The sequence below is a fragment of the Cyphomyrmex costatus genome, unplaced genomic scaffold (assembly GCF_001594065.2).
Source record: "Cyphomyrmex costatus isolate MS0001 unplaced genomic scaffold, Ccosl1.0 scaffold158, whole genome shotgun sequence".
Taxonomy (NCBI): Eukaryota; Metazoa; Arthropoda; class Insecta; order Hymenoptera; family Formicidae; genus Cyphomyrmex; species Cyphomyrmex costatus.
The window spans coordinates 528,005-542,829 of NW_017275587.1; the positions used below are offsets into that span (position 1 = coordinate 528,005).

At 30.2% G+C, this 14,825-nt stretch overlaps 1 protein-coding gene across 1 annotated transcript; it reads right to left on the reverse strand.

Moving 5' to 3' along the window:
• Window positions 1–4,049: 4,049 nt before the first annotated feature.
• On the reverse strand, window positions 4,050–13,911 carry Smurf (SMAD specific E3 ubiquitin protein ligase). Its single transcript, XM_018536702.1, has 12 exons — window positions 13,845–13,911; window positions 12,378–12,416; window positions 12,196–12,304; window positions 11,830–11,963; window positions 10,308–10,572; window positions 8,936–9,408; window positions 7,992–8,241; window positions 7,742–7,908; window positions 6,856–7,046; window positions 6,180–6,577; window positions 5,168–5,628; window positions 4,050–4,237 (listed from the first exon to the last, which is right to left on the reverse strand). The coding sequence occupies exons 1-12, from the start codon at window positions 13,897–13,899 to the stop codon at window positions 4,050–4,052; spliced, it is 2,730 nt and encodes a 909-aa protein (XP_018392204.1). The 5' UTR covers window positions 13,900–13,911.
• Window positions 13,912–14,825: the final 914 nt, after the last annotated feature.

Here is a 14,825-nt window from a genome sequence, read left to right on the forward strand (position 1 = left end):
AATAATATTACTTTGTCATTTTTTAACGACTAATGTGGTTGCCATAATATATAAATCAACAGTCGTACATACATAATATATATATATATATATATATATATATATATAATTATATATATAATATATATATGTACACACACACACATACACATATGTACATATATAATATATGTGCATGTGCATTTATTTAGATATAGTTTCAAGAAAAGAGGATAAAATTTACATTATTTCAGAAAATATTATCAATATATTGTTGAAGTATTATTAACGTCAACCACAAGGCACTTTCAAGGCCTTTATTGCTATATCGTCAAGATAACAATTAAAAAAAGCAGTAAGAAAGTTAAAAGAAAAATATATCATTCATTCCACTAAAGGACTGTCATACATTGAATACATGTTTCAAACCAAGAAAAATTTGATGTAAAAATATATTTTTCAAATATATAAAAGAGAGTAAAATTTTATTATTCTTAATATTTATAACTAAGAAATATAAATTCTCACTGAAACTTCTCTATTATCATAAATTTTCTTAATAATCGTGATGTTAATTGTGATCTTTAAATATTCAAAATAGCTTCTCTAATTACATCATATTTTTGGAATACATATACACTCCATAAAAAGTCAGTTGATTCGCTTTAGTATATATTATGTCGCTCATAGATTATCGAAGCTGCATTTGTGATACCATGGAGTAAAGTGTTAAATACGAGAGTTTGTGTACATTTGAAATTTAAGGCAACAGATATAGACATCGCTAGAAGTGTCCGTTTTATGAGTGCAATAACGTTAGCTTAACGATAACTGTATCCATTATCCTACTCGAGTCGTAATAGCCCATTATAGCAATGCCAGTATTCAGACCGCATTTCAAGCGTTGAAAACGAATGATACTTTGTATAACTTAAACAAGATGTGAAGACGCTTTCTTTCTTAGAAAAATACACAAAACGAACATATATGCATATACATATATACATACACATATACATATATAATACATACATGTGTATGTGTGCGTGCATCTGCGCGTGCGTGCAATTTAATTTTTATAATATATTGTATAAAAGTGAACGTAAAATAATGTAATCTTCAATTTTTTAAAACCAAAACGTGATATTTCAGTGACCCTCCCCACTGGCGTGATTTCGATCTACGATATGTTTCATCACAGTTTTGTGCATAATACAAATATAATAATGCAATAATAATTATACAAAACAATGATTCATGCATTAGATATTTTTACAATAGTGTCACATGCTGAACTAAATGAAAGCTTCGTGAGATAAATAAGAAAAAATAGTGCTATATCTTACTAAAAGCAGTTTAGTAAGGTATAGTCATGTTTCGTGAAGTTCTCAAACAAAAGAGTCAGTTCAATCGAAACATTTTAAGCTTACATAAACCCGTCGAATGAACTCCTTTCTTAAATAAGTGCGCTCTAAATTAAAGCTAATATACATGATTTTAATTGTCAATGTTAAAATCAACGTGCCAATCATTGCTTAATCTGCACATGAAACGACATTACATTATTCTATCATTAACCTCTAATAAATTATTTACATCTTACTAACGCATTCAGTGATATTAACTCTTAATAAGCAACAATGATCTTGTCGCGCACAGCTGTAGATATTTTGCCGATTGCGTTACGACAGCTCCGAACGAAAGTGTTACAATCTCTCTCGAAATATAAAACATCACTAATTTTAAAATATCAATTTTTTTCGTGAGTATCTATAGTAACGACGTATTATATTAGAAAGATATATATTAATTTATGTTAGTTTCATCTATTATTCCAAATTAGAGATTGATATCTAATTGGTACTATATTTCAATAGTAATCTTATATTTTTTATTGTCCTTATACTCTTTATAAATTATAACGATTTTTTCTTTATAAATTATAACAATTTTTCTTCAACACTTGCGTTCAGAATTATACATATATACAAACTCTACTTCTTCCTAAGGACAACAAGGCCCAATAATACATTTTAAAATACTAGATTTCCAACATTGTGTCTGATGTTTGTTTCTACGAATGAGCGATATTAAAAATCCTTAAATAAGAGATTAAATAGCATACATTTGATTTATTATATTCTTTAGGACTTATACTTAAAATAGAATGAGATAGATGCATGATATCTATCTCAAACGTATGATATCCAATCTCTTACTTAAGGATCTCTAAGCGATACTAAATCCTATTATCCAATAGATAACTGATATGGAATTAATTTTATACATATATGCACTTCTCGTTTGTGATACTAAATCCTATTATCCAATAGATAACTGATATGGAATTAATTGACTGTGCAGTTTGTTGTGATGTGTGTCTTAGGCTCGGTTTCACCAACGTAAGATAAACTTTAATCTCAGTTTTTAACTCACTGTTTATCTTTTCTTAATTCTTAGAATTAAAATAAGATAAAAAATAAATTGTATCGAGATATGTTAAAGTTACATTAGTGGGACCAAGCCTTAAAGTGAAATTTAAATCTTTCAAATGAGAATTGATTTTCTGTCATATATTGCTATATTCAGAACTTTGAAATTTTTTCACGCTGATACCGCGTATTTTGTATTTTAGTAAGAAAAAATCTGTACAGTATGAACATTGTATAATAATAATCAAAGTTTTTTGGAAGATTTTCTCCCAGAAATACTTGTGCATGCTTAATCTTATGTTTATATCGTAATTAAAATAATAAAGCTAACTTCAATGAATTATAAACAAAATTATTAGTGATTTTATTTGATAGAAAGATGCGAATCGATATGAACTTTGAGATATGCATTAGTAAATGTAAAAAATTGATTAAAATTAATCAATAATATTTACTGGAGAAGAATATCAATCCTTCTAAATTAAATTGCTTAATAGTAAAAATTACTTAAATAATAAATATTTAAAGGGGTCAACATATCAGTTTTCTATAAAAATTGTTGTTCAAATTTATATTCAAAAAGAAATTGTATATTGTAGAATGCAAGATATGCAAAGTTTATAATTGCAAGGCCATTTAGATATTTGTATATACGAAACAATTTCGCTAATAGCTAATATATTAATTCTATAAGATTCACTGATTTTTTCCATTTCTTACTGTTTTATAACTATAAAAAATAAACAATTTTTTTTTCTTAATTATAAAATATTTTTAGAACCTCATCTTTTCATAGGAATTCAGGATTACCGAAATGTATATCAAATTGGAGATTGAGGATTACGAATTGGAGATTAGAATTGAATAGCTAATATGCAAAAATAGCTATATCCAAATATGCAAAAAATTAGATATTAAATTTCTTAATTCCTTGGTTATGAATTGAACGTTCTAAAAATGTACTGAACAGTTACAAATCCTATAAAATCCAAAGAGAAAATGGATTTAACTGCAAAAGAAAGTTCAACCCTGTAATAAAAAAAATATAAAAGAATTTAGTTAAATCTTAATTATTGTAATAAAAAGTACAAAAGAAACTACATTCCCCAAACTCCTAGTTGTTTATTTATGAATTATATTAATAATATTTAATAAAAATGAGAAACTTTGTGTCAAAATCAGCTAAAATCTTTTTTCTAGCTGTAAAACTAATCAAGTGCACTCTAATTAAAAATTTTTTTTAATTAAGAAAAATTAATTGTATTAGTTAACAAAATTTGCATAATATGGCATGAGAAATATAATTTCTATTTATTAAAATAGAAATTATATTTCTCATGCCATATTATGCAAATTTTGTTAACTAATACAATTAGATTTTCTTAATTAAAAAAAATTTTTTACTGGTAACTTAAATGAGAAAAATTTTAAACGTTTTTTGCTTTTATCAAAAAATTTCAAATGATAATAATTTTTATCAATAAAATGTTCAATTCAATTAACTAGAACGAAATGGATTAAAATTAAATCTATTCGATTGTAATAAAAAACTAATTTTTGTAATTCTCAATCTTCAACACGTAATCTGATACGGCTTAATAAAAAAGATCATGCTAAAGTTGCAATAATCGCAACATATTACTCCACAGCGAAACCACAAGTTTCTTCAACCGCCTGCGTAAGTTTGTCAAGCATCTTCTGATAAGTTGGATAATTTTGCGGTATGTCTATTCTATTAAAACAGGTATGTGCTTTCGGGAGATTTTCGCTCGGAGCATCAACAGCATGGATCGTAAAGAGCCGTGGACCCGCTGCACCTGTCGACCCTGTACAATCAAATGTAATATATATGTGATTATTAATTATCTTATATTTTTAATTAAGATATTTACTAAAGTTAAAAAAAATTTCTTGAGAGAATTTCCAGATTTATCATGTATCACTTAAAATTCCATCTAACATTGGAGAAATTTTCGCATCTTTGAAATAAACTGGAATACAAATAACGCAAACAAACTATACATGATATTTTAAATGAATAAAAGACAGGTATTCCACAAGACTGAATCTATAATTAGAGCAAATACATATATAAGATAAGTATAGAGTCTCTATACTGAGAATCTGGTCAATATTGTCATTCTCCTTATCGATCTTGACAAATATAGCGGAATAGTAAGGTATCTCAAATGTGTACTACATATATTATACACGTATTACATATACATATATACCACATACTGTTTTTTTTACTTATGATTTCATAATTTGTTAAACTAACAATGTTAGCTAGACTCTTGTTATAAGGATTCTAGATAAATATAAGGAAGGCTCACACAGTATCAGTGAGTTACTCTTTTCTACCGTGAATATCTTCTATCTCACCTTGATTTTCTATTATAAAAATTCATGAGATATACAAGAATGTACATAAATGTAAGCACACGTATTCATATATGAGGGTGCATTTATTGATAATATGTGTTATGATTAATTATTACTAACCGATTGTTGACATTTTGTATTATCAAGAAAAAAATTATTTAAAAAACAATATTTTTAAAGAGGTAGAATTTAAATTTAAAAATAAAATTCCAAAACTTTTTCTCTGAACCGATAAAATTTTATAAAAATTCTTAGTACATACCTTTTTAAGGATAAAAGAAAAATCTCGTGAAATTTCCAGGTTTTTCAAATTTATCAAAGTATAAATAGCTTGTTAATGCAATATGATTAAATATGAAATGAGCATTTACCTTGCAAAGCTTTGAATCCCTGTAACGGAACTCTGGAGCTGCCGGTAACAAACTGAAGCAACCTCGCTCTCATTTCTTCACCATATGATTCCACTATCTGCCAGAACCATTGCACAACCGGTGTATCGGGCGTACAATGTTTAAGCCGAGTGTGCATTTTCCAATCGTTTATGTCGATAGTGCCCAAACCGCCAATAACTAACTCCAATTCGCGTTCGTCAAATGGTCTTAGTAACAAGGGAGGTATCAGTTCGTGAAATCCTTTTTGTAACGCTAAGAACTGTTGCTCGATACCGCGCATAAATCGATAATTCACGTATAAGCGGACATATTCTCTCTTGTTTTCTTCCGTCACCGCAATGTCTTTACCGCCTGGCTTTAGCTCGTGATTTTTCAATACACCAAAACTACTGTGTTCTACAGAAAAAGTAGCATCCAACACGCCGTCTATGCTATTTTCCCTAATAACGTGAAATATAGTAAATTAAATACATATTCTCTAGTATTATCTCTGCCACTGTAAAAAAATTACATGTAAAATTACAACAATTATAGTGACGAATTTTGAGAACCACTATTAAAAGTGTATATTTACACATGTAAGCAAAATTACAACTTACAAATAAAATTATTTAAAATGTAAATCTATGTTACATTACTTATATAACATTATGTTATGTTATACATTTAAAAAGTTTGTAGTTTACATAAAAGCCCAATAATGTAAATAATTTACAATAACAATAGTATATTTTATAAAATATACTATTGTTATTGTAATTTTTCTTCTAATTTAAAAGTATATTTACATAATTAAAGATAAAAGTATTATTGTTTATAGAAACGTATAATTTTAAATATTTCTCTACATAAATTGTATAATTTTTATTTTGTTTATATTGTTTATGTGTGTAATTTCACATATTTTTTTACAGTATAGAGAAGCATACAAATCACAGATGTACATAAAATTCTTTCTTTAACAAAAAAAAAAAAAATACATGTCACTTACAACATCCATGTAAGGCTCCTGTGTAGTTCTGGATCAACTCCTTCTATATCGCTCAAAGTTATAGCCTTATTAAGCAACATTTTATAGAACGGAGTAGTAAAACCACCGTCGACGTGATGACCGTGAAAGACTGCGATGCCTATAATTCTTCCGGCAAAGTGGAAATATGACAAATGTTCTGGATTTATGCCTGAATCCGGATTAATTTGAAGCGTATAATTATCATCTCTTGAATATTGAAAAAGTCCATATTGCGGATTTAACATCTCATGAGACAATAAATATAACCATTCGCGTGCGACGCCGCCATAATCAAGGCCTTCTTCGCCGCGAAATTTGACCATGAGTCTTTTGCGCATATCTTTCGGACGCATTTTCATTATCAACCTGTATGATTCCTGTAAGAACGAAGTATTATTTACAGACTGGATATGTGCTCGTAAAACAAAATTATTTCTTCATTCTTTTTACGTTAATAACAATTAATATTTATTTAGAAATCATTCTAAAATATTTCAATTATTATTAACGTAAAGAATTATTCTAAATTATTAGAACAATTTTTGCGTTAATAACAATTTAGTTATAATAACTTAATAATAATTCTTTGTGTTAACAAAATTTATTTTAAATTATTACGATAAGAAGATAGCATAGATGTTTAAAATTTGCTTACTTCGAATATTTCATTCCTCGATACTTCCAACCTACAGTGTCCACTCTGAGGCTGAAGAGCATTCAGTTCCGCTCGAAGGCATTTTAACTTTGCTACTAAATCACGCTTGTATTTCGGAAGAAGCTCATTGTCCATGAGCTCTTTCGGTAATTCTGATACTGTTTGAGCATTTTGAGATGGGGCACTTTCCACTGAAATGCAAAGAAATTCTTATGCTGATCATACTGTTCATATATACTTAAGGATAGGGTTACTATATTTAAATCACAAGAAAGAGAGTATACATATGTAAATTTTTTTTTAAACGATGATCCGAGGATAGAGAGAGAGAATGTAATTCTTTTTTATGTATTTAATAAAAAATAATTTTAAGCATTCATTAAAATAAAATTTCTAGAACATAACTTTTATTGACAATTCTTATTAATATACTTTTAAATATAAAATTTTAATTAATGACCAGAAGTTTTATGATCTAAACAAAAAAAAAATTACATATTCTTCTAAAAGAATGCGGTTGGTAACCCTACCCACGGATTAAAAATCTCGATAATGGGAATTTTTACAATAATGCGCCCTGATGAACAAGACTCTTCCAAAATGAAGTGGCATTCTGCCCCAAGTGACAAAACAACCAAGACTGATTAACAGTCAGACCTCCAATGACTAAATAGACGCGTTAGCAGATAAGATAAAATTGTGCGACGTACATAAACATTCTTTTGTTTCGTTTTTGTGAGGAAATAAGTTAATTATGAGATCCTCCTTGTGCAAGTATTATCAAACATGTAGGATGCGAATTCAAGAAGTAAGTGCTTCAATTATTCTGTAGTGTATAATATATTTTTTTCATTTTAGAGAAAGTTTTGAAAGAAATTTTACTCACTCGTTGGAGAATTGTTGTTACTTCCGTTTTCATTTCTCGTTGGTTGTTGCGGCGTATTAGGCTGAACAATCGATGAATTCGTTGTATCCGCTTCAGCGGTTTCGCTCGTCACCGAATTATTCGCATTATTCGCAGTTTGATTGTTCACATTGTTATTTTGCCTTCTGCTAAAGGCAGAATAATTATTTAATATTCTTCTGCCTAATTTCGTATATTTATGTTTAATCTTTCGATTTGCCTTTATACTTACTTCAGAAGATTGCTTATTATTTGACTGGACAATCTGGGATCAGTAAACTGCGTTGTCCTATTATTATGATCTACGAAATATACCCGTCCACTCTGGGTCTGCCTCATTTCCCATCCGCTGGGAAGAGGACCAAGCTCATTCGCCAATTCGTTAGCTTGCAAGTCGCGCGGAATCCTTGGATCATGCCAAGTAGAAGATCCAGTTGGTACATGATAGAAATATACTTGGCCTTGCTGAGTTTTTCTCATTTCTACACAAGCAATAAAATCTCTTTTTGCTATATTTATATTCCAAACAATATCGATGTAGATTTAACACCATGCGCTGTCTATAAATTTTTACTGTGTTGACGTTAATATCAACATGTGGATTTATAACTCCTCTGGTGTTCATATAATCATAGTATGGATTTAAATCACGTAGTATTAAATCCACAATATATTGAAGATTACAGTGTTAATTTAGTACAATGAGAATTATATAAACATCGCACGGTGTTAAATCGATATTTTTTAGAGTATATACATCGTTTTCCTTACATAATTAGAGAGCTTACAGCAACAATGGACTTATTCACCTCTTGTAAAAATAAAGGAAAAAACTCTAAAGTTAAAATGATGGGAAAGAATCAATATTTACACAACTAATTCACAACATAGCTGAGCAATGAGCATGCAATATTGGCTGCGTTCAACACTCACAAACAATTAAGTGAGTGTTTACTGCAATTTATGTATTCTTCTAAATCTAAAAGTCTGATTGAATGATCTAGAAATACACTAATAAGTGAATGTTCGACTGTTGAGTCTGCTGAAAGCAGTGATGTAGTACATTTTTTTTTTCTATTTAGCTTCGAAGTTTATTTATTTCGTTTTAAAATGTGAATTAGCCCACTGGTACAAGTTCTTTAGTTTATGTTGCATTTAAAAATAATTCGATTGTACCATAACCACGAGGTAGGTCCGGCGGTTGTGGTGGATCGGTTCGTCTGTCATTACTCGACATGATGCTATTTCTGTTTCTGTTGCTGCGATTAGGCCTTCGAATTTGACCACCGTTGTTAAGGCCACGTTCTACCCTTCCATTTTGATTGCCGTTTTGTTCATCACTTCCTCTGATAACACGTCGATCCCTTAAGGGCAATGCCGATGTCGTTGCATTTCTTACGTTGTGCTGATTGCGATTTTGTGGCTGTTGCTGCGTTGGTGTATTTCTCGGAGTATTTTGAGTCGAATTATCTCGGCTGGGTGTTTGATTCAATGTATTGTCCCCTCCAGTCCATTCGGGAGACATATGTCTTGCGGGACTTCCCTCGTTTCTTACGTTCGGTGAACTCGCGCTACTGCTGGGTGACGTAGGCTCCGATGATGACAATGGTGGTGGTTCCGGTGTCGTCGGTATAATAGCATTGTTAGGCCTATCAATGACATTGCTTTAATAAATTCATATCATAAAGCAACTGCGCTTAATATGATCTACTATCTAACATGACTTACTTACTGTTTAAATACAAAAATAATTTTTCTAAAATCAAATAAATGTACCAAATAGTAGACATGACCCAATTGGACAAAATGACAAAAATGTTAAATATTAAGCTTTTAATGTTATGTATGACTTTAATTAATAAAATATAATAAATCTAAATAATTAATAATACTAATTAACTGCCTACTAATTATTTACCAACAAGTACATTTACCTTAAAAAATTTAATTGATTCAAAACCGAAAATAATTTTGTTTGAACCATTAAAATAATTATATAGAACGCTTAGACGTTGGTGATAATGTTACAAAATTTTTAATATTTTAACGACTAGTTATTAACTAAGCTTAATATGATCTACTACCTAATATGCCTTATTTACTGTTTAAATAATTTTTCTAAAATTAACTAACAAAAATACTGACAAAATAATTTTTAACAGTTAAATAAATGTACCAGATAGTTGATATGATCCAATTATTGGACAAAATGTTAAATATTAAGCTTTTGATGTTATGTATGATGCTAAACACCTTATAATTATTTTGATGTCAAAATAAAATTATTTTCAAATTTGTATCTATTTGAATTTTTAAATACTTCAGTAAAATCGTCTTCCTGTCTAAATAGATGGATAGTTGAATCTTTTGTACCTATTCAAATATTAAAAATATTTCATATTTTTAATTAAAGATATTTCCTGTATTTTGATTTCGATTACCAATTTCCAATGTTAGAAACTCAACAAAAATCGCAACGCTTAAATAAGTTATATTAGATAAAGTTATTTTACAATGCATTTTAGCCTAAGTAGATAGTAAATATTACCGAGCATTCGGACGGATCCATTGTGTGCTCTTCGTGTGATGATTTACGTAGTAAAGTCGTCCGCTTTCGGTTCTTCTTTCTTCCCAACCGTCCGGTAGATCATTCGGACAGCTCAGATCTCCGAGTACATCAACCACAGCGTTATGACCGACTGTATTACTCACAGCGCCATTATGGCCATCTCGTGACATCAAGGATACAACGATTTGCCCTTTGACAACGTCCGTATCATCAGAATGCGCTTTACATAGGTCCAAACGTTGATCTACAAGTATGTATATCGTTAACTAATCTTTGTAAAACGTTGTTTACAATGCATAAGATGGCTCAAAATTAATAATACATAAAAAAAGATATTTATTATAATAGATTTCGTACTTAAAGAGGCAGACTATTTCGAAATAGTTAAATCTAAACGTTTCTTTAAATTTTTTTAAATACACATATTGGAATACAGAAAGTAACAATTTCAATTTTTACTTTACTAAATAGTAATTTTGATAATTAATTCATGATTACTAGTTTCGTTAAAGTTTATTTTATTTTTACAAAATACCACAGAAAACTATTTTATTAAAACTAAATATACCAAACAACAAAATTAAATAAGTAAAGTAATAATAATGTGCCTAATTGCCTTTAATTGTAACCAATATTCTTTATTTTATTATTAAATGAGACATTTATTATTTAATTCTTTAGTCGTATTTTTTAGCCTTTATTCTACAGCTTTGTGAAAAGTATTAGGAACACTTATAATATTATTATAGTTATATCCGACATGCATTCTTAGAATTTATTTTTTTGTCAGTGATTCGTTGGATGGTATGTTTATTCTAAAATGTAAATACAAATATGGTTTCAATAAAGTAATAAATGATAGAGGACATCAATCGAAAATATTTGTATTTTTCCAATGAAGTATTATTCTATTGTAGGTGCTCGTAGGTGATAATATATGCGTCAGTTTCATATTCTACTGCTCATATTTTTAAAAGTTGAGTTCATTTTTTGTAAATAATGCCTAAAAAATGCATAACAGCATTTGATGATTCAACTTTTACACAAACAGGGCAAATCTCAGTTTGAAATAGCCCAAAGAGTTAAATTTTTGTGGAAAGCTAAAGTTAAGCGTGGACCTACTATTATACTAATAAAAGCAATAAATATTGACTAATTTTAAAAGTATATATAGTTTTATTTTTATCTGCCTTTACCACAATTTAAAATAACTTGGTAGTTATAAGGTGCCTAATGTTTTTGCACAAGGCTGTATATCAGCTATTTTAAAATTTAATAACTTTGTCAAATATATGTTAAACTTTTAAAGTTGTTAACATAAAAATTTAATTCAAATATTCTAAAAATATAATATACTTTTCGGAAATGTAAAAACAAATCCTTTATATTTACTCAACAAAATAAACTGCCTTTTAATTCAGTTTTTAATTTCTACTTTTTGCTAAGTATTGCGTTTTTTATTTAGTAAGAATAAAATCTAATACATAAAACAAATACATACATCCTGTGTCCTTAAGTCTTTGGATAGTATTTGATAATATGCGTACACATCCCAAAAACCCTCCGTTCTGTTTCTTATGGAATTTTCTATAATTCCAAACAGATATGGTGATTCCATCGTTCTTTCCGATATATCTGTATGAACAAGTAATAGTTATTTTCTTATGTATTTATACTCAATGGCCGGTATTCATAGTCAGTTCTTATATTCAAGACCGTCTTAAGTTCATTCTTGAGGAGTTACGAACCAATCAGAGGACCGCTTTAGCATCTTAAGACATTACTTAAGACAGTCTTGAAATAAGAACCGACTATGAATACCGGCCATAGTCTCTATACTTATTGTTAGCCTTAAGAAAATACTCACAAATCATAATATTGATTCCATTTAGGATCAAGAGTAGCTTTGCAGGTATCTGTGCTGTGACACTGACCGGAACCTTCGACAGTTATTTTAGCAAAGGGATCCGGTAAACCTAAAAAAAATATTTTTTTAAATTACATTCATCTATATTTCGATCTACTATCTTTATAGAAAATAATACTCACGAAATAAATCCTTTCTAGCGAGATTGCGGGCACATAAAACTAAAACATATACAATCATTATACAAATGGATATTTGCACATATTAAAATTAATGTCATACTAAAATACTTCTAACCCGTTCAGGAAGCGCGTCGTTAGCGTTACTGTATCATTTTTTATTCATTAGATGTAAAACAAGGAATAAAATAATGCAATAGCGCTGATAATGCACTTATCTCGAATGCAGCCATAATCCTACTATTTTTTACCATCATATACGAATCAATATAATGATACATTTATATAAATTTAGTAAATCAATCACATAAATAATTATTGTATGTATGTGTGTGTCTAAGTTCAAGATTTATATATATTCTCTCTCTCTCTCTCTCTCTCTCTCTCTCTCTCTCTCTCTGTAATCGAATAGATTTTATAAAATTATTCAATAATAATCTATAACTTCTACAGTATCTCTTTTGTTTATACCCATTTTATATTGTTAAAATATTCTCTTAACTATTGTTATGATTAATATGATTGTATCATACAATTAACTGTACTATTATGACAAAATTGATTCGAATTTAAGTAGAAATGTTATAACTCATGTTAAATGTCATTAACGATGATTGAATAGCCTATTTACAGAATAAAAGACAAATAGCCAAACATTAATAATAAAACTAATTCGAGAGATAATAATAACTAAAAATAAAACTTGATTAAAAATATCATAATTCTAAGTTCTACATTAATGTACATCAATGTATCTTGTGTCTGTCGATCTTGTATTTATTAAGATAGACTCTTAACTATTACTATAATTAAATTATATATATAATCGTATCATACAGTTATGTTTACACTATTGATAAAATTGATTCAAATTTAAAAACGAATGATGTAACTCATGCTAAATGTTATTAAAAAAATGATCGAATAGCCTTTTTAAAAAATAAAAGAGGAACTAAATTTGTAAAGCACAAAACTAGCTCGAAAGATAATATTGAGTTAAATTTGAGGCGCCTCGTTAAAAACATTGCGAATGAACGACACATCAAATGGTCCTCACGACCGTCTATCCAGAATTAAAAAACGCTTTCATCGGTCTCCCGGAGAGATGGCTCACGGTGGGACCCGACCTCTCGTTGCGACTTCGCCGTCGAGGAAGTTGGCGCAACCGGAGGGCCACGACGAAAATCGTGATCTTCACCTAGGACACGCATTATCTGCGTGGGTCTCCCGAGGAGACCAAGCAGACACGGTTTGACGTTCACGCGTCGCTCGTCGTGGCTCCCTTCCCCGCGTGGCGGAACGCGGTGCGTGCGTGAGGGCACGTCGATTATCAAAACAGGCCGAAGTGCGTGGGCAGGGTGCTCTCGTCGTGCGTGCGAGCCGGAATTTCGTCCGCGTGAGAGGCCCCGACTTTCTCGCACGACGAAGACGCACGACGCCCCGAGGAAGAGACGGAATCACCGTACTCACTCGTCAGACGGATCTTCATAGCCCCGTTCCTCCTGCTACCGCCCGGGTTCGACATCCTGCACGCACATTTAACGCTCTGGGCCGCGCATCGGCGCCGTAATTGGCAAAATAAAGCGCAGGTTACTCGCCCGTGCCAAGGAAACGCGCGACGGCGACGGTGTCCACTACTCTCTCGCACCACCACGCACACATATGCGGGTACATACATACGAAAGCGCGTGCGAACGGTCTCTCATCGAGCGCACTATCGACTTGGAAACAGCCGGTCGATTCTCGGAGCAGACTTGCACGCGATTTCGAGAGGCCTCGAGCTCGCGGAACGTTTATTTTAACACTACTTCAAGTCGTAGGCGTAAATCGATGTTCGGATGGATCGTGACGGATCGTGAGATGGATGTACTTTCTGGCGAAGAAGGTAAAATTAAATAGAGTAGGAAAGAAGACGAAATTATTTGTAGCACGTTTAATTGATCGCAGCCATATTCTGGTTGCTTACTCTCGATGTATCGAAGCGTTTTGTGTCTGTTGGTTGCCTGTGTGCGCAACACGAACGTTAGGAATTTTAACGCTTCCCGCGTTGGGAAATAAAACTAGAAATGCGTTCTATATGTCACGCATGATGCGTACATATATACTGAAAAAATATTTTACGAAATTGTAATAAATATTTGTTTAAATAGTACCGATGGGGCATTCGCTTACAGTAAATATTTATTTAATTAAAAACAATATTTGTAAATAATTTATTTATATTTATAATAAGTATTATTCTTTAATTGAACAAATATTTATTAAAATTTTGTAAAATTTTTTGTAGTGATGATGTATCATTTTATTCTTGTCGCTCTATTATACTTAATATTCCAATGAGTCGACATATATAAGACAACTTTAATTAAGATATTTTTCTTTATGAATTATACCTTAAAAATCTTTCTTTAAAAACTTTTTAATATTATCTAATAAGTTGATTTTAAATAT